Source organism: Danio aesculapii, chromosome 19 (genome assembly GCF_903798145.1).
Source record: "Danio aesculapii chromosome 19, fDanAes4.1, whole genome shotgun sequence".
Lineage (NCBI taxonomy): Eukaryota > Metazoa > Chordata > Actinopteri > Cypriniformes > Danionidae > Danio > Danio aesculapii.
In genome coordinates, this window is record NC_079453.1 from 35,420,499 (window position 1) to 35,448,366 (window position 27,868).

The window sequence follows — 27,868 nt, forward strand, 5'->3', positions numbered from 1 at the left end:
ATTCAAGGCTTGGTACAGGACAAAAATATTGAATTTGGAGAAAACAGCCAAATAAAAAATATGTATTGTAACTGAAGACTTGAGACACAAATTGCTTAATAGCAACAAAATAAACACTGAAACATTTTTGGATGTTTTTTAACATTAAACTGAAAGAAAAACTTTACAAAAAGCCCAAAATATCAAAATTGTCAAATGCATGGCTCACACTTTACTGTAAAGTTCCATTAGTTAATGTACTTACTAACATGAACTAAGAATGAACAATACTTATATTATACAGTATTTATTAATTGCAGTTAACATTTCTAATGCATTATTCAAATTCAACATTGTGTATCTGACATTAGTTAATACACTGAGACAAGGATTAACAATGAATGACTGTATTTTCTTTAACTAACATTAACAATTAACACTATCAACTACTGGCCTATTACCTGCCAATTAAGATATTTCTGTTTATTAGTACTTTTCAAGTATGATCTTGATCTTAGGGCTGGGCCGATAAACAATATTATATTGAATCGCGATAAAATTTGTCAACAACAATGATAAGCTCTGGACTGATCCAAGAGCCAATCACACAGCAGAAATGTGCAACAATGGGAATCTAAAATTGTGTTGATATCAGAGATGTACCAAATTTTCAGCCACTGAAAAATTATCGGCCAAAAATGTTATGCCATTTAATGGACCCTCTAATTTTTGTGGCTTCAGTCATTGTTGGGGTACTCTTTTTTAATCTGGAAGGTTTACCAACCTGTATCGAAATCTATATCGTTATTATTTAATATGGAAAACAATTATCGAGACTGCATTTTTTGCCATATCACCCAGCCCTACTTCTTCTACATCTCTACTCCTACACAACACATGAACCCAACTACTACCTTACTAACTATTAGTTTATCATTTATTGAGCTAAACGTCTCTAATAGCGAGAAATGAACCTTAAAATAAAAGTGTGACCCAAATAAGAATAGTGTAATAAATGTATTGTTCATTTTAGTAAATATTAACTAATGGAAACTTGTAACGTGTGTTACCAGTGGATGAAACATTTTGTCCTGCGGTGTCTTGCTTAATTTCTAAAACGAAGCACATGCACAGATCCTGTCATGCTTTAGAATGAGTCTTTTAAAATGGGAACTTTTCCGCTCTAAATCATTTTCCTGGCTTTCGGATCAAAGTCATCGGAGGCTAAATGAATCGCTATAAAAAGAGCGTTTCGGTGTCTGAGAGATGTCTTTCTGCCAGACGACTGAGAATTATCGTGTGATGGTCTATTAACATAGCTTCTAAAAATAAAAAAAATCATACTCCTGGCTGAACTTCCGAACATTTGCATCATGAATTAAGATGCGTCTTAAAAACAAGATTTCATTTGTGTCCCACAGTCTATAAAGAGTGCATTAGTAAGAGTAGGCTTTATATTGAAGTAGAAGTCAATGGGGACTGCTTTTAGGGAAACATCAATGATCCTGTCTGTGTCCTTTGAAACAATAGCAGCCAAAATAGTTAATTTTTAAATTAACGTTAAATTACAACACACTACGTTTTCATTGCATCCCTCAGATTTGTTAAAAATAGAGAAAATGCGTTGCTTATAAACATAAAGAAGGAAAAAAGCTTTAAAATCAGAAATGTTAAGTGCTGTTGGCTCATGGGATGTCCAGTCTGAGTCTGACCTGGGTCACATCCTGATCTAATTCACCCTCACTCACCCATATTTCCCTGTCTCTAATGGCATCTTTACAATAAATACATTTAAAAAAAATAATAATAAAATAAAAATCACAATATAAAAATATGAAGGCTTACATCTTAAACGTGCTTGATGTAATGTTCAGAAATGTATATTAAATATATTTTCAATATGGCTGGGCAATATGACAGTATATATCATATGTAAATAAGTGGGTGTGGCTAACTCACATGCAGCGAGACTTATGTTTACATATTTCCATTTTTTATATTTAAGGGTTTTCCCTGTTATGTAAGTGGTGTTTATTTTATACTTGTGAACATATATTAATATAGGAAAGTTTATAATATTAAGGTTTGTCCACTGTAAACAGTGAAGTGTGACATTTAGTAGTATTTGTTGTTTTTTTGAAAAGCAACACAGAAAAGCAACAACAACTATAAAGACAGAAAAGGCGAACAAAACAAAAAAAAGACTAAAGACAGAAAAAAAAAAGATTTTAAAACCATTGTTCCATCAGTTCCTCCAGTTTTATACATGGGTTAACAATGTTACACATATATTACTAGGCCAGTTTGCACAGCAATATGGTGATCTTGCAAACAATGACAGGGTCATACCTTTAAACTATTATCCTTGACATTTGACGGATATTTAAAAAGGGTTTCAAGGTGGCTTCGAAGCCAATAATGCTATCAGAAAGATTGTGTCTAAGGGCCTACTCACACTATCCAAACCGTGCCCAGGCACGTTTCCCGGATCGTTTAAGAAGTGTGAGTGCTCTGAATCGGGCTCAGGCCCAGTTCACTTGTCCGGCCCTGGCCTGGTAGGAAGAGGCGTGTCAGAGCGCGGTTCACTTGGGATTTGGTGCGATACGCTTGTATTGTGAGTGCAAAGCGTGCCAGAGCCCGAAACTGAAGATGAGACGTGACTATTACAGGACTGTTTCATATGGATTTATTAATCATTCTTACTGTTCAATGAACACAAACTGTCGTAGACTATTAAAGACGCAAACCGCTCACTGCACCTTCAGCTAACCTTCTAATTCCTACAGCACGAGGACTTTATGATTGTTTATGAGCGTCAAAAGTCGCGGATCTGTTCGGCGAAAAATTTCTAAAACAATATAATTTAAGAAATCACTGTGCTGAGCGAAAGCGCTTACTGAACAGCGCATCTTCGATGACGTAAGCATGCCCAAGCACAAATGTAATGTACATGCGTGCCGTCGGGGGAGACGGGAGGGGGGGACAAGCGTGCTTTGGCCTGGTTCAAGGCAACTGTACATAGCGTGAGTATGCCCTAAGACTCTCTAAATGTAAAGTGCTAGAGAATTCTAAAAAGCCAGAATTTAAAAAGTGGTTTTGATGCCTTTTTCCATAGACAAAGAATAATTTTTTAGCTATTAGTATTTGTTGTTATGGTAAGATTAACCAAGTTCAAATTTCATTTACTATATTTATCTAGGCCCAATCCAATGGGAAATTGTAATGAAATAAGATAATTTTCATTATCTGAAGTATTTAAGTTGCTTATTATATAAAGCCTTTTTTTCCGGAAAACTAGGCTGCCTATTTAAATCATTGTGAAATGTACTGCTAACATGAAATATAATTAAACATATTTGAGTTTTTTTCGTACAGCACACCCCTAACTGCATTGATAACTTCTACTGTGAGTTTATAACTATTGTACAAAGCTGTTGAATGCTTGATTCTGATTGCTTGCTAAAAATACTGAGGTATTTTCAGCTAAACTAACAGTGAAAGAAGCTCCAAGCAGGATTTGGCTGCTTACAGTTATGTACTATGCCAAATTATTTACAACAGACTATTTATATATCTTAGCTAGAAATTACATTATAATGTCTATAAAAAGAACACATAAATCCAAATGTGCACACACACAGTACAGACAAAAGGAAACACACTCACACAGTAATGTGTTGTCATCAGTGTTTGGCAACTACATGAAGAAAACTGCAACTGAAAAGCTAATTTCTCGGTAGCATGATAGTATTATTATTAGCAGCGATGATGATACTGCTGAAAATTTGTAATCAGGTAATAATCAAATAATCAATCAATCCATCCATTTCTTTCATAACTGCACTTGTCCCATTTATTAGCTTTAAAATTGATCTATTAAATCATAATAATCATGCTTTCACAGAATATCTGATAACATCACACTGCCTTATACCATGACTTCATCTCCACATTGGGTGTGCATTACTTTAAAATAACTCAACAGCTTATTGTCAAGTCCTGCTTAAACATTCTGGAGTTTGGAGTCTGTATGATTTTACTTTAATTTTAATTTGCAGTTGTAAATGCATTCATTTATTTATTTACTGTACATTTTATTTATATTTTATTTTCAGACAATAATGTAACATAACACTTGTCTTTTGCATAATGACAGTACATAATATTTTACTAGTTATGTTACAAGTATAGGTGGGCATAGATAAATTTTTTTTAATCTAGATTAATCTACATTAATCTCGGAATTAATCTAGATTAAAACAGCTCATTTGGATTCTGCCGAAGGCATTCAGAATATGTGTGCTACCCAACTAATGAGTCTTTGAGAACGGGTTTCTCAAGCCAGGTGGCACATTAGACCAGGGGCTCATCTCCTGTTTCCAAAATGCATCACAAACTGCTTGAGAAACTGTTCTACTATGATAATTTGTGATGAAAATAAATGATGTTCAATAAGATGTACTTGTGTTTACTAACTGTTTATTCAGTTAAGCATAATTTTGAACCGTAGGCCCACATAAACTCACAACAGCGATTTCTGATGACCTTAATCCGACTGAAGTCATAACTGAACTAGACAGAAATGGAATTAAGACTTGTGGAGTATGCATATAATTAGTGGCATTGTTGAAGTAAACACCGCAATCAAACTATTACCATCATGTAGGACTTTTCGCCATATTTTCCGACAAGATCCACACACCTGGCTGTCAGTAAAGCACCGCACACACACACACATTCACATTGCGAAATGTGGAATTTTTTTTTCTTTCCATTTGGTGTGCGTTATTAAATTCCATAACACTCTCACCAGTCCTTACACCTTATTTGCGTCTAATACGCCAGTTGGTCACGGGGGAATGAAATGATCATAAGTTAAAGTGAACGTTCCGAACTGCAGTTAAAGTCAGGCATCCTGTGGATTTGATTCAGAAGGGCCCTTTTTGTCAGACGGCTCACCGGTCAGGCATACATCCGCGCTAAAATGTCAAGGTGAAAGTCATCATAGCTTGTGCAGAATAGATCCAGCTCCCAACCCAACTTTGAGAATAAATTAACGGCGATATTATTTTTAGCGTACGATAAGATTCTCTATCGCAGCACGTTACGCCGATAACGGTCCACCACTAGTTGCAAGATATTAGTATTCAGCTTAAAGTGCAATATAAAGTCTTTACTAAGTTATTTAGGTTAACTTGGCAAGTTATGTGAATTAGATAATTCATTGATTTTATATGTATCTAATCAGGAAAAAAAATTATTTAGGCATCAAATAATACTGACAATTTCTAAAATATTTAAAAATCTTATGATTCCAGCCAAGCAAAAATAAATAAGACTTTCTCCAGAAGAAAAAATATAATAGGAAATACCGTGGAAATCCCACACCCAGCACACTACCTGTTTGAACTGTTACCGTCTGGTCGGCGCTTCAGAGCACCAAGCACAAAAACAGCCAGACACAGGAAAAGTTTCTTTCCTCAGGCTGTCTACCTTATGAACAGTTAAATATTCCCCTACTGTGCAATAAATATGTGCAATACTTTCTCATACGCACTTGTACACAGCACCTTATATCAATATACAATGCAATACCTTCTACATTCGCACTTGTACACAGCACCTTATAACCTGTATATTTATAACAATCTGTACATACAACTCAACATCCAGGTTTCTTCACTAACTGCATCTGTTTAATGTTCATCATTTTTATTATTATTATGTTATTTTTTCAGATTTATTTGTGTTGTCACTTGTCACTTTATGTACACTGGAAGCTTCTTTAGCCAAAACAAATTCCTTGTGTGTGTGAAGCACACTTGGCAATAAAATTCTGATTCTGAAATAAATCCTTGCTCTGTTAAACATCACTTGGGAAATATTTTATAAATATGAATCCTTTGGTCTTCAACTCAACGTTAAAATGGTGCATGTTATTTCAGATTTCCATTCATACATCTAATCTAATCTTAAATACCCGCACTTATGATACTGAGGGCAGAAAATAAACTGAAGTGGACATAAAACAGGTGGCCTTGACCTCACCAGAGCATTGGAGGCTCTTTTAAACTTTTGCAGGACTGCAGTCTGTTCAGCGCTGAGTCTCTTTCCTGCAGACTCTCTCTTCAGAAGTCGTCTAATCCCCGCCGTGGGCTTTCGCTTGGGCCGCAGACGCACGTGATGATTGCCCAGTGTCCGCCACTCGAAACAGAAGGGGCAGATTATAGACTGCGGCAGGGCAGCGGCTGAAACAGAGGGAGAAATATAGATAAGGTTTTTGGCATGGCAACTGGTTAAAATAAAGCAGGTGATGCTGTGCTCTATTCTGAGGAGGGTTTGGCATTTTGGACTTTGGAAAACAGCTTTTGTAATATGTGGTCATCCTACCCCGCTGTCGGGCTGTCTTTGAGGTTTGTAAAGGCCGTAGAAATGGATTCTAGTTTTACATCAGGAATTGTGGTTGGACTTAATGGATTTAGCGAGGGGCACCCTACCTTTTAAAACCAACTTTCTTTTGTGTTGCTGACAAGGTCTTGTATAGACAATAAACATTGGCAATTGTTACCTGCATCCACATGTTAGGGCTGTTCTATATAACAGAATGGTGAGAAAGTTGCAAGCATAAGCACAATGTTTACCATATTTCATGTTGGGCCTACAATCATTAGTTTTTTATATTTCATTATTTCATATTTCTGCATTCTTAAACATTTGACTTGACATCTAAATGAGGTTTCTTAATATATATGTAGTTTATTGCCATATCGGCAACCTACGGCTATTTCATGGCAAGATCAATGAATAATAACCTAATACATAATACAAATAATACATACTAGTAACTTCAATAACAACCTCATATTTCAATAAGAGTTTATACAAAATAAACAAATTAATATAAATAAAAACATATTACAAAACTTTACAGTAAAAGCATGAGATAATATTTTGCGCTTCAATTTTTTGATAAATAATTAAAATTAGATCATTAAAGTTAGAAAAATTTTGATCGATGTTTATAGCATGATTTAGCCAACAACTAACATTTTATCATGTTGTTAGCATGGTTTCAACATGATTCTCGCACTGCTAGCATGATTTATTGGATGGATGAATGGATGTTTATAGCATAATTTAGCCAACTGCTAACATTATAGCAGTTTGCTAGCATGGGTCTAACATGATTACCACACTGCTAGCATAATTTATCAGATGAATGGATGTTTATAGCATAATTTAGCCAACTGCTAAAATTATAGCAGTTTGCTAGCATGGGTCTAACATGATTACCACACTGCTAGTACAATTTATCAGATGAATGGATGTTTATAGCATGATTTAGTCAACTGCTAACATTACAGCAGGTTGCTAGCATGCTTCTAACATGACTACCACACTGCTAGCATGATTTATCATGCGGATGGATGAATGTTTATAGCATGATTTAACCAACAGCTAACATTTTACTATGTTGCTAGCATGGTTCTAATACAATTACCACACTGCTAGCATGATTTAGAATATGAAAATGGGTGTTTATACCATGATTTAACCAACAAACATTTTAACATATTTCTAGCATAGTTCTAACATGACTACCACACTGCGAGCATACTTTGGTATGTTAGCATGATTGCGGCACCATTCAAAACTATTTTTAGCATTGATAGAAGGGTGTTTAGCATGATTTAATCAATTGCTACAGCTTAACATGCTGCTAGCATGGTTCTAATATGATTATCACTTCTAGCATGATTTATGAGATGGATGGATGTTTATAGCATGATTTAGCCAACTGCTAATGTTTAACCATGTTGCTAGCATGGTTCTAACTTGATTATTACACTGCTAGCATGATGTAGTATGCTAGCATGACTGTAGCACCATTTAAAACTATTTGTAGCAGTTTTGTTCTTGCATGATTCAGATGGATGTTTATGATTTAGCCAACAGATAACATTTTAGCATGTCGCTTGCATGGTTCTAACATTATTAACACACTGCTAGCATGATTTATCATGTAGATGGATGGACGGACAAACGAACGGAGAGATAGATAGATAGATTGACTGAATGACAATCAGACAGACAGACAGAGAGATAAATTAGACAGACTGACAGACATACAGGCAGATAAATTGATAGATAGAATGGCAATCAGACAGACAGACAGACAGACAGACAGACAGACAGACAGACAGACAGACAATCAGACAGACAGATAGACAGACGGACAGATAAAATAATGTTTAAATATATTAATATAAATAAAGCTATAACTTGCCAGTGCTCTGATGCCTCTGCCTGTAAGAAAAACAAAAAAAAGAGTTAAGCTGTAAATCTCAGACTAAAATAGTTATACTCAAATATTGCAGCATATGAATAATTCACAATCTTGGCATTGGTCTTGTGCCCCATCTAAAAGTAAGCCTGCGGTTTGTTTATATCTTATAGATTCATACATGCAGGGCAGATACTCTGCAACAGTGTGTGAATAACAGAAAACGCTGCAGTCTGGTATACACTCAGTCTAATAGCAATCAATGCACTCAGTAAGAATTACAGCATGACTCCTTAAAAATACTGAGGTCAAAATGCTGTCGGTGCTTGAACTTATGACCGTGACTCCCCCGGGGCTTTCATTTCCCTCTCGAGACTTTGAGTGTCCTTGCTAATTTTAGGAGATGGTGTTGTTCTGCCAGCCTCCTTTGTCTAAGCTTCATAATCCTGTCTAAAATTAGTTCCCATTGCTAAAAGCTGCCTGTTGTTATTGTGTGGCACGTGTATGCTAACGGGGGCAGTTTAATTCTCATCATGCATTGCTCCATCATCTGCAAGTGTTTGTAATGCCACAGCGGATGTTTCCCAGCGTGTCCCACAGAGCCAGGGCAGACCTCTTGTTCCCATTGAGAGGACATTGAGCTGTTATCTGGGTGGTGATGAAGTGTGAAGGGAAATAATTCCAGCCTGCTATGAAGTCTGATAAATGGCCTCCAAACATCCTAACACTTTACAAACAAAGTTATGCATTTGTTTAGCAAAAAAATAAATAAAAAATAAGTAATATATATCGATATATGTTTCCCCTTACCCCTACCCCTCGTTTCACGTGAAGGGTTGGGGTGTCCCAATTCTCTTTATCTTGAAGGCGTAGGGCTAAGCAAAAGGGCTAGATACCCCTTGAAACCGAGATTTTTCCCGACCACACTCGAAACCAAGGGGTACGAAAGTTTCCCAGAATACACCAGCTACAACGGCAGCATGGCTGCACACGCAAGAAAACAGATACACTAATTAGTATTTTTTTTTTTACATTTTGTCATTCGAATTTTTCACAACAAACAAGCACATGTTTCAAAACATTTATAACTGCGTTCGTGTTTTACTGCCATGCCTTTTTTTTAAATAAACATTACGGTTAATTTTGCCAATCGACAACCGCCGCTCGTTAACTGAATATTAACTGTTAACTGGTCAGATTAGTATTAAAATATAATTTAATAAATAAAAAATTATTGACGTGTCTATTTATTGTGACATATTAAATATTGCATTTTAAAATACTGATTTATTACATGCGAACAGCAGCATACAGAACATAACAGAGCATGTTCACGCACCTGCAGCATTTCCAACAACATAGGAAAAACAGAATAAACAAAATAAAAAGAATAAAATAAATAGTCCTGCCCTTAATATTTTTCATTAATGACAAATTTAGATTACAAAACTAAAACACTGACTGAATCCTTTTTAAAAACCGGCATAGGCTGTTTATTCCAATCATTAATCCAATCCATTCTTCCGTCAAAAAATAAAAAAATACAAAAATCAGGCTACCTCCATATGCATTTAATTAATGCTGCGCTGTTATTATTATATCACAAAACATCTGTCAACATTTTTAATAGAAGTCATTAGTTTAAAGATTATGTCTTACGATTACGACTTATTTCCTCTGTCTCACTCGCGGTTCATGTGTGCGCATGCTGCGTGTGATAATAGACAATGACAACGAACCTTAAGGCTCATATGTTGATTTTTTGTAAAGTATAGGCTACTATAGCAATTTAGTTGTTTACATATGATATTGCATTAATTTGCATACATGTTTTATAAGCTATAAAATGAGAGCCTCAGTTTAGTGCAGTTATTCATTATGCAAACATCTAAAAAAAATCTTATGTAGGCTATTTTAAAAATTGATATTATATAAGAACTATTAATAACTGTAATTTTCCAAATGGAAAAAAGATTTGTTTGTTGATTGTACACCAAATCACCAGGAGCCTATTCGTTGAGTTTATGATCCAGGACAGAAGCGGTCAGCGCTGGTTTGGTATCAACTCGTCTGTGTCAAACTGTGACCAGCAATATCCTTCTTTCACCTTGCTTCTTTGGCATAATACATCTGTATGCACGTGTTACCATCTCACGAGTTAACATATATGTGTTGCAGTTGCATATTTTTGGGGGCCGATCACAGCGAATGTGCTTTTTCTTTCCAAAAACGGGAGGCACACCACACCGCCTTTTTGTTGACAAGAAAAAAAAGAAGCGTGGTGCTCTTTTTAATGTCACTAGGAAATGACTGAATCAGCTGTGTATTGTGTGCGAGTGTTGCTGTCGATGTTGTTATAATCGTAACATTTAATAAACTTGTGATATTCAAGATTTGTAAAGACTTTTATTTCAACTGGGAGCACAGATCGTGCAACTGCAAAACATGAGGTGTGCAAGGTGCATAAGCAGCGTGTAAAACACACGCGGCCGTTTGTAAACCATTAAAAAGAAGCACCTCTCCAAAAATATATTAAATAATATTTTTTAATAGTTTAACTGATACCATTAACCGGTTACAAACGCAACGGTTAGCGGTTAATTGGGTATTTTGAGCATCCCTATCCCCCTATCTATAATCCCTTTTAATAACTCCTGTATAGTACTCCCACAAGATTCTGTCACTCGATGACACTCGAATCTCCAGTCAAAAAAAGTCTAGTGGCTGGAAATGACCTTTTTACAGTGTCAGAGCATCCACTGCGTAAAACATATGCTGAATAAGTTGGCAGTTCATTCCGCTGTGGCGACCCCAGATTAATAAAGGGATTAAGCCGAAAAGAAAATGAATGAATGAATGAATGAAATTTTTTCTATAATTTTCTTTACTTAATTATTTAACTTGTTTTAGTGTTGTCTAAAAGTATCATCTTATTATTGTCTTTTGCAAACAAAAACTTTGTTTTTATTGCATTAAAAGGTTACAATTTTTTATTTTCTTATTTATTTTCTTTTTTTAATTTATACTTTTTGACTAACACTCATTTCATTTTTTTTGTTATTTCTCTGAGCTTTTCTGAAAAGTCAGAAAATATGCACTAGTTTTTTTTTTTTTTTTTAATTGTCAGTTTTATCACAACTTTGATGAAAGGTTTTGATTGACTTCAAATGCTGATTACTGTATTTTGTTGAACTACCAAAAAGCTTGATTTTTAAAATACAGCTTTTTTGCAAAAGAAAAAAAACAGACTTTATTTCAGGGCTGCACAATAAATTTCTTCAGCATCAATTTTGCTATGTGTAAATTCGCAATAGTCACGTCACAGAATAAGAGTTTCAGGTAAGATTTCAAGTGCATTTAAACCATTTGTGTTGGTTTAAACGATAACAATAGCAGTTTTATTAAAGATTAATTGTGTTTAACTTTTTTTAACCAATGAAGACTATGCAGCGTTATTTACATTTAATTGTTCAATTTATACTCTAATACAGATAGGAGCATAAAAGTTTGTTTTTTTTTTTAAATCAATAAAACGCTGTGTGTTTCATTTATGCAGATTAACTGTCCTATTAAATCATTAATTACTAATTAAACTAAGTCATCTGGTGAAATTATATTAATTTCAAAATATATAATTGTAGAAAAAAAAAAACACTTTTTTTCCAATATCATGCAGTCCTACTATATTTACTTTATTTACAATTAGTTTATCTTCTATTTTGGATCATGCTTAAGATCACTGTTTTCTTCCTTATAAATTAATTAATTCTGTGTAATTTATGAAATGCTTACTGCTACTTCCAACTAAGCCAATGGCTATGATTCCCCCTTGTGGAAATCTTATTTAAATAAATGTACCTATTTAATAATGCAGCTCCTTTTAAGTGCTCTCACAACCAGGATAAGAAAAAAGCCCTTGTAATTTAATTTACAATGTGCTGTCAAGGCATGATTATTATCAACAAAGACTCTAAACCTCTGCGATTAAAATCAAGAAAGAGAATAATGCCCCATTACAGTCTTCTTTAGACAACTCCAAACCGGACACAACAGCTTATGTTTACCGACAGAAGCAAAACGTGCCTTATGATGACACCTGTGGAAGATATAGACAGTCAGCCTTCCATTTAAGAGGCTTAACACAAGAGATTTATAACAAGAATGCAACCTCTGCGCACTTTCTTAAAAAGGTCTCATGGCAAGCATTCTTTCAGATGACGGGTTCCAGTAAGCTACGCACAGAACCGCCGTGAGTCATTACAAATGTACCCTGTGCTCTTCCAACACAACAAGCAACTAATGCTCAAAACATGCAGTGCATGAAATCTGAACATGGGCCGGGGAGACATTTAATCCAAGGAAAACATGCCACAACTCAAGGCTGTGTGTTATTTATCTTCACTCACTCTGCTGTGAGAACACAGTCAATATCTAATACACTTAAAGCACTCCCAAGTACTTATGAAATGTGCTTGAGTGTAAAATTGAGTCGATTAGGAAACGATTCATAGTCATACACATCGAAAAAAAATCTGTTAATAAACGCTTTCCGTATTTTGTATTTCACAAGTATTTTCTATTTATTTACTCTTGTGAATTGCATTACGGAACCTTGATCTCTGCTCTGTTGTCTTTTGATGTTGAAAATTGAACTGTACAGTTTAATAAAGTGACTTTTATTGACATTATATTAGCTTGAAATAATATAATGTATGAGAAATAATATATAAAGAAATAAGTCTTTATTAGGTACACCTGTCCAACTGCTCATTAATGCAAATTTCTAATCAGCCAATCACATGGCAGTAACTCAATGCATTTAGGCATGTAGACATGGTCAAGACGATCTGCTGCAGTTCAAACCGAATATCAGAATGGGGAAGAAAGGTGATTTAAGTGACTTTAACCATGACATGGTTGTTGGTGCCAGACGAGCTGGTCTGAGTATTTCAGAAACTGCTGATCTACTGGGGTTTTCACGCACAACCATCTCTAGTGTTTACAGAGAATAGTCTGAAAAAGAGAAAATATTCAGTGAGTGGCAGTTCTGTGGGACATTTTCAAATGTCTTGATGCCAGAGGAGGTCAGTTGAGGTCAGAAGAGGTCAGTTGATGCCATGACCAGACTAGTTTGAGCTGATAGAAAGGCAACGGTAACTCAAATAACCACTTGTTACAAACGAGGTATGCAGAAGAGCATCTATGAACACACAACACATCCAAACTTGAGGTGGATGGGCTACAGCAACAGAAGACCACACCGGGTGGCACTCCTGTCAGTTAAGAACAGGAAACTGAGGCTACACCACAGGCTCAGCGAAATTGGACAAAAGAAGATTGGAAAAACGTTGCCTGGACTGATGAGTCTCGATTTCTGCTGCGACATTCGGATGGTAGAAGGATGGTCAGAATTTGGCTTCAACAACATGAAAGCATGGATTTATCCTGCCTTGAATCAACAATTCAGGCTGGTGGTGGTTAATGATGTAATGATGTGGGGGATGTTTTCTTGAGCCTATTTCAATTGAGCATCATGTCAAACACCACAGCCTACCTGAGTATTGTTGCTGACCATGTCCATCCCTTTATGACCACAGTTTACCCATCTTCCAGCAGGATAACGCGCCAAGTCAATAAAGCGCGAACCATCTCAGACTGGTTTCTTGAACATGACAATGAGTTCACTGTACTTAAATGGCCTCCACAGTCACCAGAGCTCAATCCAATAGAGCACCTTTGGGATGTGATGGAACATGAGATTTGCAGCATGGATGTGCAGCCGACAAATCTGCAGCAACTGTGTGATGCTGTCATGTAAATATGGACCAAAATCTCTGAGGAATATTTCCAGTACTTTGTTGAATCTATGCCACAAAGGATTAAGGCAGCTCTGAAGGCAAAAGGGGTCCAACCCGGTACTAGTAAGGTGTACCTAATAAATAGGCTAGTGAGTGTACAACAACAACTCAGACAATATATCACTTTAAGCTATTAAAAATGTTAATAAAAGTCACTTATTCAAACTTTTTACAGTTAAAAGTTGTTGGAAGAAAGATCAAGGTCTCATAATGCAATTCAAAAGCATAAATAAGGGGGAACATATATAAATAAATATATAGAAGCACAGTATTCAATATTTGTGAAAAAATGAAAATAAAAAAACTTTCCCAGTGATGGGTTGCAGCTGGAAGGGCATCCACTGAGTAAAACATATGCTAAATAAGTTGGCGGTTCATTCCGCTGTGGCGACCCCAGATTAATAAACGGACTAAGCCGAAAAGAAAATGAATGAATGAATGAAATAAAATCTATGATCAAAATTAAAGAACACTTTATGATTCCTCATAGTGATTGGTGTTAATATGTTAAGCTGATGGTTATTTACTTAAATATATGACAAACCCTGTCAGCTAAAAGTGTCTGCTTTCAATGACTTTGCAAGATAGAAACTGTTTCCCAATATGCTACTTTTAAGCATACATGCATCCTTCTGTTCTCATCCAATGCCATTATAAACCAACCGCAAGCAAAGTATCTGCCAATCTGCTCAAAATTGAGTTGAAGCAACACAATTCTTAAGGGTTTTTTGGAACAAACTTAATTGTTATGTTCAATCCACTAAAATGTATTAAAACAGTTACATTAACTTAATCGATTTGCGTTTTTTACAGTGTATCTTTCATATTTTGGTTTAGTCCATTGGCAGACTATTTTGCTTGTTTTATGAACAAACTTACTTATTTATAATATCTACTTTCTGAAAGCAAGAAAATATCTTTTTCTTGTCTAGAAAATGCTTCTTGATTTAAGAAATTTTAGATATATGGACTAGAAACAAGACAAAAACTATTAAAGAAAAACATTTGATATGTGAATGAACCATAAAAGTGTTTACGAACTGTTCTCCAATATTGACACTTCATATAAACTGCAATGCTTTTTAAGATCAAAACACTGGTTAAAAAGATTAAATCTATAAAGGTGCAATTCATATATGCAGTGGGTGATTATTAGGGATTTTTCAAATGAGATGAGAAATTGTTCCCTTCACTTTCAGTATATTAAAGGGACATGTGCTTAATAATGTTACACGTGTGATTAACCCAATACAGCGAACAAAAACTGCTAAATTACTAACACACTGTTTAGCTGATGAGATTTGAGCGCACGTGCTTATCTCATCACATTGATGGTGCTTTTCTGCTATTCACAAAAATGTAAACAAGATGCACTTGTGCACTAAAACAAGAATTTCAGCATTAAGATTAACAATTAGTATTAAGTATTAAAATAGTATAAACAGAAGAAGTATTTAAAAAAAAAACAAATAAGAAGAATTTATATTATAATTATGTTATTGATTCATTGATCTTTCATTACAATATTGAACTTTCATTAAATGATCAGTAAAAACACGTGATTTACTTTGCTATTATTTATTTGCTCTGTCATTAAACCTTGGTTGTACATAATATGTTGTAATTATTTACTACTAAAAATAAAAATAATAAAATAATTTAATTATCAATAACAATATTAATATTGGTGTGGGTTTCCTCCGAGTGCTCCGGTTTCCCCCACAAGTCCAAAGACATGTGGTATAGGTGAATTGGGTAAGCTAAATTGTCCGTAGTGTATGTGTGTGAATGGGAGTGTATGGGTGTTTCCCAGTGATGGGTTGCAGCTGGAAGGGCATCCGTTGCGTAAAACATATGCTGGATAAGTTGGCGGTTCATTCCGCTGTGGCGACCCCAGATTGATAAAGGGACTAAGACGAAAAGAAAATGAATTAACTATTAATATTATTATAAAATTATTTTTAAAAATGCAATTGTTATTGTAATTTTATTATTTGTATTATTGTCTGTAAACTATTGATTATACCATTATTATTACATAAAATTAACATTAATTTCAAATATTGAGAATTTAACAGACATGACATGTTTTACTTTATCAGCAGCTTAAATTATTAGTAATAACACAATTATTATTGCTGTTATTATTAGTAGTAGCAGTAGTGCTAATAACTAATAATATATGTTATTATTCATTTATTCTTTTTTTTTTCGGCTTAGTCCCTTTATTAATCAGAGGTCATCACAGCGGAATGAACCGCCAACTTTTCCAGCATATGTTTTACACAGCAGATGCCCTTCCAGCTGCAACCTATCACTGGGAAACACCCATACACTCATTCACACACATACACTATGGACAATTTAGCTTGCACAATTCACCTATAAAGCATGTCTTTGCACTTGTGGGGGAAACCGGAGCACCCGGAGGAAACCCACACCAACATAGGGAGAACACGCAAACTCCACACAGAAACGCCTACTAGCCCAGTCGGGACTTGAACCAGCGACCTTCTTGCTGTGAAGCGACAGCGTTACCCACTGCGCCACCATATATGTTATTTTACATATTTTAATATTAACATTCAATTATTTTGTATTAACAGTAGTAAATAATAACAATACTGTTATTATAAGTATAATTTTTGCATTATTTATAGTTTTTATTATACAAACGTTTACTGTACAATAGCAAAAACCAAGAAAGATTAATATTGCTAATATTATGCTATTTTGTCATTAAAATGGTCCTCTTGCATTTACAAAAAAAAATCCAAAAAATACAACATTAAACAATTAAAATAATATATCAAATTACTTATTCTTAACAATTTAAAATAATATCAATAGTATTTATTATAATAATATTAATAATTATCAGTATTTCTATAGGAAAATCAATAAAAATAATTTATATTATTGTTGTTTAAACCACTGATCATCATGCATATTATATTTTCATTGTAGTCAATTGTGTTTTGTCAAAGAGCAGAAACTAAATGTCGGTTTAGTTATTCTCAGACATAAACATGATCTGCACTGACAAAAAAATTAAATGTCTTCTAATAACAACAACATGAAGTACAGTGCTCAGCATATACAAGTACACGCCTCACAAATCTATCTTTTAAATTCACATTTTAATAGGAAGTTATACAATATTATATTTATGCATATACATTAGATTAGTCAGAAGCCAAACTGAAGCCAAATCTGGAGCTTATCTAACAAAATAACTTAATGTCAAAAAACTAGTACACCCAAATGTACATGTTATAGAAAAATATTAAATACAAGTTTTAAAAAAAGAGGTCAAATCAAGAGAAGCAAAAAAATTGAAAAATTTAGTTGAATTTTTGTAGGTTGTAATTTTTCCCCCAATATTTTGTTTGAATTTAATTGTATTATCTTTTTAAATTTCTAAATATGTTTGGTGACTAAAATATTATTTGGATAAATATATCGGTTTTGTTCAAATGAATCAAAATACATTACCTATATTCACTGAGAGATGGATCAAAATATTCATTTTCAAAATGGTGTGCACTCAATTATGCAGAGCACTGTATGTAACTTTAATTTTGACATTACATTACTTCATATTAACAATATTAAATAATAGCAATACTGCTGTTATTATAATTATAAGTTTTACATTATCAATACTTAATATCTGCATTATTATACAGAACATTTAAACTGCTATTATGCTTTTTTGTCATTAATATGGTGACTATACCTATTTTCATAATTATAATAATAATAAACAATAATTAAAATAACATATTAAACTATTCCACCCGAACAATATGAAACAATAGCATTTGTATTATTATAATATTAATAATTATTAGTATTTCTATAGGAAAACACATATTGTATTTTCATAGTAGTCCAATTTGTTTAGTCAAAAAGCAAAAACTAAATGTCGGTTAAACTTTTATCAGACATAAACATGATCTGCATTAAAACTTAAATGTCTTAACAATAACAGCATGGATCACGAGTTGACAGAGAGAGACGTCTGACATCTACTGGTAACTTCATGACAATACAGCAGTAAACATGGAGAAACGAATGTAAAGTACAGTTAACAGCCATGTAAAATATGAAAATTGTAAATGGAAATTAAAGTGTACTTACAGGAGAAAGCGCGACTGTTCAGGACAAATGTCTTTGTACAGTAAAGAAGCCTTCAGTAAAAAGTTGTGGGTCATCGCGTCTGCGTTTCCAGCCCAGCCTTTAAGATGAAAATTCAGCGTCGAATTTACAACACATACAACTTATTATCAGTTAACATCGGTACATTAAATAAACTGTTAAAACCACGTGCGTTATCTTTCTCCAACGTGAATGCAGGAAGTGCCCGACTCTACTTTACCCATAATTCTTCAATGCGGGCGAGGAATTATGGGAGTGTGAGTTTTGAACGACTGCAGTGATTGACCGCTAAAAAGGATATTTAACAAGTGAATGCCATTTAGGTTACTCGCACCTGCTTACTGTGTTTTGCTGATTTAATTTATTTTATATTGTATTTAGAACTATTCTGTCAATGTAATCACAGTTATTCATCTTATACCGTTTTAGTGCAGACCATCATAATACATGTAGGATATGCAACTGTTAAAAATAGCCTAAATATGATATAACTTTAACTCCAATATGCAAGGGTTATTGTGTGAGGGGTCCTAATGCGGTTTTACTTTTAAAGCATAAGTAAAACACAATAAAATAATTGATTTCATCAGCAGATTTTACAGGACATATGAAAGACAAGATCTTTAATAATAATAATAATAATAATAATAATAATAATAATAATAATAATAATAATAATAATAATAATAATAATAATAATATAACATAGCCTACATAATAAAATTTGAATGTAAGTTTTAAACAACATTATATCAAACTAACTTATATTGCATACCTTGTGTATATTACATTACATAAAATTATATAATAATAATAATTCTTGTGCTATCGTAGAGAAAATTAAAACAGACATTTCAAGGTCAAGATTTTTAATAAAAAAATAATAACAATAAATCATAAAGCATACAACATTATATTTGTTTAATTAAATTGTTAATAATAATTAATGGTTTGTTGTTGAAATTGTCATGATTATTACTTAAATAGTCAATATTAATAGGGAAATTCAATGTAACCACAGTCAAAATTAAAATCTAAAATTCCCAAATATATTTATCATGTAAATATATTTACAATACCAATTTGATAGTAAAATATTGTTAATAATACTCTTAAAATGCTGTATTTTTGACAAACTATTTTTAAATAATAATTTTTTTTAAGGATTTTTAAAAAGATAAACAGAACAAGATAAAAATCAAATATTGGTTCAAACTGTAGACACGATAAAATAACTGAAACAGAAACAGAAAAAGACTATAATACCAATAAAGACAACAATAATGATGGTTATATATTCATTGTCATCATTATTACCATTAAAAAATAAACGACCAATAATTATGATACATTAATTTGTATAATATAATATAATATAATATAATATAATATAATATAATATAATATAATATAATATAATATAATATAATATATGAGTAATATCACACAAGTAGCAGTGCAATATGGCTGTTTTACAGCACTGGTGGAGGCGTGCATTGTTTTATTTAATGTTCTTAATGTTCTAATATTGCATAATATCTCAAGGCTATCAGCCAATCAGATTCGAGAACCAGTGAGAACTGTTGTATATAATATAATATAATATAATATAATATAATATAATATAATATAATATAATATAATATAATATAATATAATATAATATAATATGGGCAACATGATGGCGCAGTAGGTAGCACGATCGCTGGTTCGAGCCTTGGCTGGGTCAGTTGGCGTTTCTGTGTGGAGTTCGCATGTTCTCCCCGTGTTCGCGTGAGTTTTCTCCGGGTGCTCCGGTTTCCCCCACAAGTCAAAATACGTGGTGAATTGGGTATGCTAAAATTGAGTGTGTGTGTATGGGAGTTTCCAGTGATGGGTTGCGGCTGGAAGGGCATCTGCTGCGTAAAACATATACTGAATAATTTGTCGGTTCATTCCGCTCTGGCGAACCCAGATTAATAAAGAGACTAATCCGAAAAGAAAATGAATAATTAATATAAAAAACTTAATTTTGTTATTAATAATTAGATTTTTGTTACTCTAAAACAAATTCAAACTGTAATGTCAAACACTCAAAAGAAACAAGAAAGAATCTGTTATGGCAGAACGCAAGACTGTTTCTAACATTTTTCCCTCAATTACTGTCGAGGGACTTTAATAGCCCATTTAACATTACTCGAAATCTGGACTCCTCCTGTTGCGGCGTCGCTTCGACAGATCACCATCATTATCATCATCATCATCATCATCATCACGGACTCAAATGGCCCGCGGCGCTGCGTCGATGAAATTGGATATTTAAGGCAGAGCAGAAAGCAGTTCACGTTCACTCTCAGCGGGCGCGCGGCCAGAGAGGCAGAGGCAGAAAGACGCGCGCTCCGTAACTCACCGACAAATAATATGACACTACAGCGCTGTGAACGAGGCTTCACATAACGTGACCGGGAAGAAAACAAGGTACGGGGACTCTGAACGGGCTTTCGTTCACCGCGGAGATTTTCTGAAGAAGAAACGGTTGATGACCGAGTGCGTCCCCGGTGCGTCACCTTTCACGGGAGCGCGTGTCACTGAACTCCGGCTGCAGGTAGGCGCATACAGCACTTTTTTGTGTCCTTGTAAACGTTTATTTCAAATTGTGTTGATTGTAAATAGTCATTTGTTGTTTATTAATCGTTACCATCATTCTTTCTTTACATTATTCCTTCTTTATTGTTATAACAGACGATGACTGGCTATTATTTATGTAGATTTTGGCGGCAACTATAGCCACTGTTTTCCAACAAAATGGCTTGTTTACTGTATGAATTCGTTGTTGTTATTTTCTGTAGGTGTCATTATAAAACACAATAGATGTGTTATAATGAACACTTCTTGGTTATCCTTCTGTCCTTGAACGTGTTATTTGCATATGAGGCAGACATTTGGCAGGGACTTTGCTTATTGGAGCTCAAAATATTGCATGTCAGTGTCAATGACTGCAAAACTATACAGGAGGGTTTTGCTTCCTCGTGTTGTTCTGGCTCGATCAACCGTGCTTTTTTTAAGTGAGCCCGCTTGTAAGGACGAATAAAGCCTTTTGCCTTTCACAGGTCCAAAATCTTGAGGGGGATGAAGTGTGCTGTCAGCATATTGGAAACGCTAAACCGGCTTGTAGGAGGCAGGGAGCTGAGTGAGTCTCTCAACGAATATGTAATGCAACACCAACTCTGATTCTGCTGAGACCTGCGAATGAAAGCTCAGGAGGTGCAGAGATCCATGTGAGCCGCTCTGTTAAAACTTGCAGGCAGGGCTCTTATACTTCTGTCACTGCACCCGAATGTAGATGTAAAGCACCAGTCTCACATTCGCTGGCAAAACGACAGATGGATATGAGAGCTGGAAGTGAGTTGGCACCGTTATGCTGTATGTCCTCGTTTTACTTGTCATGTCATGCAGAAACAAATTTAAAAACCTCTAGATAGTTGCACTTTTAGATGGTGATTTTGTCTTGTTTACTTTTGACAATGAATAAAAATAGTGCAGACAATTTAATGAAACCCTGTATTGGAATCAAAAACATTTCTTTGCTCTGTTCAATGCGTCAGTCTGTCAGCGGGACAAGAATAGAACAGAGTGTGGAAAGAACATTTCTTTCATTGCAGAGTTTGGAATAGACTTTTAAATATGGCTTAAACAAACTTACATAAGTAAATTCTTTAAGAAAATGATTATAGATTATCATATGATTATAAATTATTTTATATCAGCCAAGCAAAAAAATATTGTAGAAAGAAAGAGCATATTATCTTGATGAAAACAATATGAATTCATTCATTCATTTTCTTTTCGGCTTAGTCTCTTTATTAATCTGGGGTTGCCACAGCAGAACAAACTGCCAACTCATCCAGCCTATGTTTTACGCAGCGGATGCCCTTCCAGCTGCAACCCAGTACTGGAAAACACCCATACACTCTTATTCACACACATACACTGTGGACCAATTTAGTTTACCGCATATATTTGGGCTTGTGGTGGAAACCGTAGCACCCGATGAAAACCCACGTGAACATGGGGAGAACATGCAAACTCCTCACAGAAATGCCAACTGACCCAACTGAGGCTCGAACCAGCGACCTTCTTGCTGTGAGATGATCCTGCTACCCACTGCTCCACCATGATGCCCACAATATAAATTTGAATAGCAAATTATTAGATTTTTTTTTTATTCCAAAAGAAAAGTTTTTGTTTGTCATTTAACAGTTAATTTTGCTCTTGAAAAAACAGATTGGGGCATTTTATTTACTTTACTATGACAGGGTAATATATTGAGAGAGGGGGGAGGGGTGTAATGGGAAAGGTCTATGAGTCCCTACTTGAATTCTGGATACCCACGGTTCAGTTGAATCTATATTCATTCATTCATTCATCCAGTACTGGGAACCGCCCATATACATTCATCACACACATTCAACACACAATACACTATGGCCAATTTAGTTCAATTAACCTATAGAACATGTCCTTGGACTGTGGCGGAAACCGGAGCACCCAAGCAAAACATGAGGAGAACATGCAAACTCCACGCAGAAATGCCAACTGGTCAAGCTAGGACTCGAAACAGGCTCATTCTGAAAATGTACCCCTATTTACATTTATGGAGAGCGACAAATATGTCCCAGGAGCTACTTTTTTGCAGTTTTTGTTTTCGCGAATCCACCAGAGGTCACCAGAGAGGCCAGTGTTTATGCTTTCTGAGATCTCAAATTTCTCTCGCGAGTGCCATTCGTGTCTGCTCTTCTTGAATAAATCCACCAGAGGCCACTGTTGACTGACCGACTGATCGCTACTGAAAGCACACCCACATCCCAAGCCCAACCACAGTGTTTTCAAAAGCAATCCAGAAAAGAAAAGCCACATTTTCAAATCTTACCACATTCTCACTCTGTTATTTTATTGTTTATTTATTTTTTGGCTTTTGTTTTTGTTTCCCCCTTTTACTTTGCCGTCGCGTTTGTTGTAAAGACGAAATGCAGACAAACGTTCCCCTCGCAACATAATTTGCGATCTCCAGAAATGTAGACAAAGGTAAGTTTTTAGAATGAGTGTACGTTGACCACACCCTCAAACATTATGCAATTCTGAGTGTGCCTCACACAGGTGAGTGGGCTTGACAAACACCTGTAGAAATATTCTTCTCTCTATAAAAAAAACTCCTCACTCCTGACTCTAGCACTTAATTCTCTGAGCACTAACAGTTCCTTTTTATAATTAGCACTTCTTGTGTATATTGCCTCTTCTTGTGAATCGCTGAATCCCTCTTCAATTGTAAGTCGCTGTGGACAAAAGCGTCTGGTAAATGTAAATGTATATCAATATTCACATTTGATTATTCGCCCAACCTTGTTTGCTTGTTTTTAAATTGTGGGTGAAATCTGAGCAGCTGATGAACCCCACGCAAACATGCCAATTACATGCAAACTACAAACAGAAAACCATAATGGCTCAGCCTGACCTCGAAACAGGGAACTTCATGCTATTAGTCGTTTAGCCTAACATTTTCTGTAAACTGTAAAAATGATGTTTGTTTGTTGTTTGTTCAAACTACTTAGTTAAAATAAGCAGAAACAACACAATTCTTGAGGTTTTGTTGGGACAACTTGATTGTTTATATTCAATCAACTTAAATTTTGTTAAAACTAATAAGTGAACTTAATTCTTTCATGTTGCCCCAACACAAATCGATAGTGTGGAACTGAGCATTTTGTACAGTGTATTTAACAAAACACCAATCATAGTTTTCATCAAGTTTAATCAAAGTTTTGCTAATTTAATCTTACTTTACTCTCAATGTTAAACGGAAGCTTTCCACTGGAATTTGCTCTGTGGTGCTACTATGAACCAGTAAACAACGCCTACATTAATTTGATTGGTCATATCAATCATTTTGGTTTACATTGAGATGTCATTGACGTTATTGTTTAAAGGATCCTAATTGCTGATCTGGCCTTGACCCCTGAACCAAATGTTTTGTAAAGAAGAAAATAAATTCTTCAGACCTTTTAGTATGTATCTCAAGGGACAACACTGCCTACTGTGAGATGAAAGAGAAAACTGCAGCGAGTAACATCCATGCAGCTGTATAGATGCTATGAAGGGTGGAGTGGGCCACTGAAAAGGAAAACAACACTCATGATACTATTTATTTTACACAAGTAGACTCTTCAAAACCACTAGACAGAACATCGCAGAGGAAGGTAATTAATTGCACACTATTATTCTGCAGCAAGAAAAACCTATTAAACTGCATCTAGCACAGTTACTCAACTATTCTTGAACCACGAGATGCAGTCTTGCCCAGGATAATCAGATTGTAGCTAATAGGTTTTTTTTTACATTGTTTTCAATGAAGTGTTGAAGTTTGGCTCTACAAAGATGTCAAGTGTATGTACTAGAAAGAGGCTACAAGTGTTTTCCACAGTATGCTTGTTAACCTTCATAAATCATTCAGGGTCATTTTTATCATGTATAAAAATGTCCTAAAAATGAAACAAAATAGGGCTGCATGATATTGGAAAAATCTGACATTGTAACAATTTGTTTTATATAAACAATACTTTGAATTTTTGGTCACTTTATTTTAAGGTTTGTTTCTTGCTCTTGGCACACCATTTCGACTTTTGCTTTAATCGACACCTAATTTGCTCCTCATTAATAGTTATTAAGGTAGTTAAGGTATTGGGTATAAGAATGTAGAATAAGTTTATACAAAATATAGATGCCCAAAGTATAGGGCCCGCAGGCCAAAGGTGGGCCCATGGTATTTTGATTTGGCCCACCATTCCATCCGAAAAGAGAGGTAGAATGATGGGAAGGTGGTTGGGCCGAATGCCTTAGACAGAGTAGGCATGGGCCGGTATAGATTCTGGCGGTATGATAACCTTGGATTAAAATGTCACGGTTTTATGGTATTGTGATTACTGCTCTAAAATATGTTCTTTTTAAATATCTGGGTAAAAAACAAGAAACTTTTACCCCCTTTGAACCAAAATTTTTTAATGTTTAAGATAAAATATTTGGAACAGTTACATGTCAGGTTGAATAATTCAAATGAATCATTGACTTCATTAGTTTCAAAAACACTGATTTCTTTACAATTTAAACGACATCTTAGGATATCTTTTCGCTGGAGATAGTTTTCCTAAAAACACAAAAAAAGTTAAAAAAGCCACAGCTTACTTATACTGTAGAAACGGAATAGCAGGAAAACTATGGAGGTTTTAAAATCTTCACTTTTGCAAACCGCGGTGTAACCTTGAAAACGGTTGTTTTGTTAGAAAACCTTTTAGTAATTTTGTGAATAATGTGTAGATATGGAGGTTTTGAAGTTTGGACTGTTTAGGGCAATCATCATTACTTATAAATTTAAAGGAACTGGATTAAATTCCATTCATTCCATCCATGATTTGTTCAAAACATATGTAGCATATATATATAATCTCTGTTGATTCAAAGTGCTTATTTTATCCTCATTTGGATAAAAGCCTCTGCTAAATGAATAATGTAAATATTTATATATTATTTTATTATTATTTTTGTATCCCATATGTTATTTGCAATGGACAAGTTCAAAATTAAAAAGGAACATTCATTTTATTAAATAAAATTGGTATGTTTATTCGTACCTTCTAAACACAATTCAACACTTTTGTTTTATTTATTCATTTGAAATAGGTAATCAACAAAATATAGTTTTGGTTGAAAAATATTATAAAAATAATGACTGTGTCCCAAATGGATGTATAACAGAAAAGTAGTTCAGATTCTGAATACGTTATGAGGGTTAAGTTTGATCAAAAATCCATAATACTACTAAAAAAGCAATGCAAATTCTGATAAGCGTCCGCACATCACCAAAGCAATGCGCAATTTCACATCGTTTCATTCAGCTCCTGTGAACAAATTGATTTAAAAGAACCCAGTTTACTAAGATTAAAACAGAATGTGTCCAATGTGGTGGCCCCTGCAAATTAATTCCCCCAGGCGGCCCCTGCGCTTCCCCTGGCCGATTGTTCATGGATCTGATTGAAGTGCAGTTCCTGTCACTAGACATTGCAGATGGCTGAGCCTGGTACAGAAGAAGGATGTTTGTTGGGCTGCGGATTGCAGTGGGCTTGTTGAAAACTGGACATCCATTGTTTGGCACACAGGAAGGACTATAAGACCATTTGTTGTGGGACCAAGCACAATGGACCCTCATACTGACCCCAAGGTCATTGCCCACACTCTCGGGCACAGATCCATGTTGGCTTTATAACACAGGAAAAGGTCTTTAAAGCGTATCTCTGCAGAGTTATTCACATCGATATCCTTCTAAACGCTTCTCCGTGGGATTTGCCTATTGTTTCGGTGGGTACAGTACACCATTGTGGTCTTTGAAGGAGGCAATAGGCAATTACAAGGCTGAACACGTATATAAATTCATTCTGTGCCGTCATTGTGTAAGCGGCACTCATTAGCTTACATCAATTCTTTAATTACAATTTTCATTAATTGCATGCAGCTTCCTCAGCAAACCATGAATCTCCATTTAAATCCATTTCAATGAGGCGCTGATAAAAAGCAATTCAGGTAAGCAAAGGAACAAATGTCTAAATAGCTGACCTACTTTTTCTTAATATAACTCAGGCTTATTGTGTAGCAAAAGTCTGATTTTAATTCACCAGTCTAGTTTTTGACATTAACATTGGCAAAATCCACACTCTTAAAAAATAGTGAAACATAAAGGACCATGTTTGGTTGTGAGAATCTTTCTTTCATTCATGCATTCATTCATTCATTTTCCTGCAGCCTAAAGCTGATTTATACTTCTGCATCGAGTGATTGGTGTGACCCACGGTGCCTGCCTTGTGCATAGTTGTGCATTTATATTTCTGTGTACTGTTTGTGTCGCTCTGCAATAACACCTCTGAAACGCTAGCCGACAGTAGGTTTTATGTTCCGTGTTGAGTTTCATCACAGGTATTTCATTTTTTTCTAAGCGCTCACAGCAAGAAGGTAGCTGGTTCGAGCCTCGGCTGGGTCAGTTGGCATTTTCTGTGTGGAGTTTGCACCCCAGATTAATAAAGGGACTAAGCCAAAAAGAAAATAAGTGAATCAATGAATAAACACAAAACAAAAGTTTCCATCTGGAGCTCCTTCACGATACGGGACACCGGTAAACAATCACTTCATCTGGCTTGTGGTTCAGCATCGCACATACTCGTCACTGCTACCAAGCCGACCAATCACAGAGCTTGCGCTACATGTTATTGAGACGTGTTGTTACATTTTTTGAGAGGTGCACGTCAGCGTCAGCCATGGCAAGGGCTATGCAACCACCTGAAGGATGTGACAGACCATGGGCATGCGCTCGACGCAGAAGTACAAATTAGCGTTTAGTCTTTATTTCAGAGGTTGCAATAGTGGAATGAACCGCCAACTATTCCAGCATATGTTTTACGCAGCGGATGCCCTTCCAGCTGCAACCCAGTACTGAGAAACACCCATACACACTCATTCACACACATACACTATGGTCAGTTTAGTTTATTTAATTCACCTGTACCGC

The 27,868-nt window shown here is 35.0% G+C and overlaps 1 protein-coding gene across 1 annotated transcript in view; it reads right to left on the minus strand.

Moving 5' to 3' along the window:
• c19h18orf21 (chromosome 19 C18orf21 homolog) overlaps positions 1 to 18,486 on the minus strand; it is a 38,954-nt gene extending 20,468 nt beyond the window's left edge. Inside the window, exons 1-3 of the mRNA XM_056480431.1 lie at positions 18,265 to 18,486; positions 8,267 to 8,286; positions 6,028 to 6,227 (exon numbers count right to left, since the gene is read on the minus strand). Of these exons, the coding sequence (XP_056336406.1) occupies positions 6,028 to 6,227; positions 8,267 to 8,286; positions 18,265 to 18,338 (294 nt within the window). The 5' untranslated portion in view covers positions 18,339 to 18,486. The remainder of the gene's footprint in view (positions 1 to 6,027; positions 6,228 to 8,266; positions 8,287 to 18,264) is intronic.
• Positions 18,487 to 27,868: the final 9,382 nt, after the last annotated feature.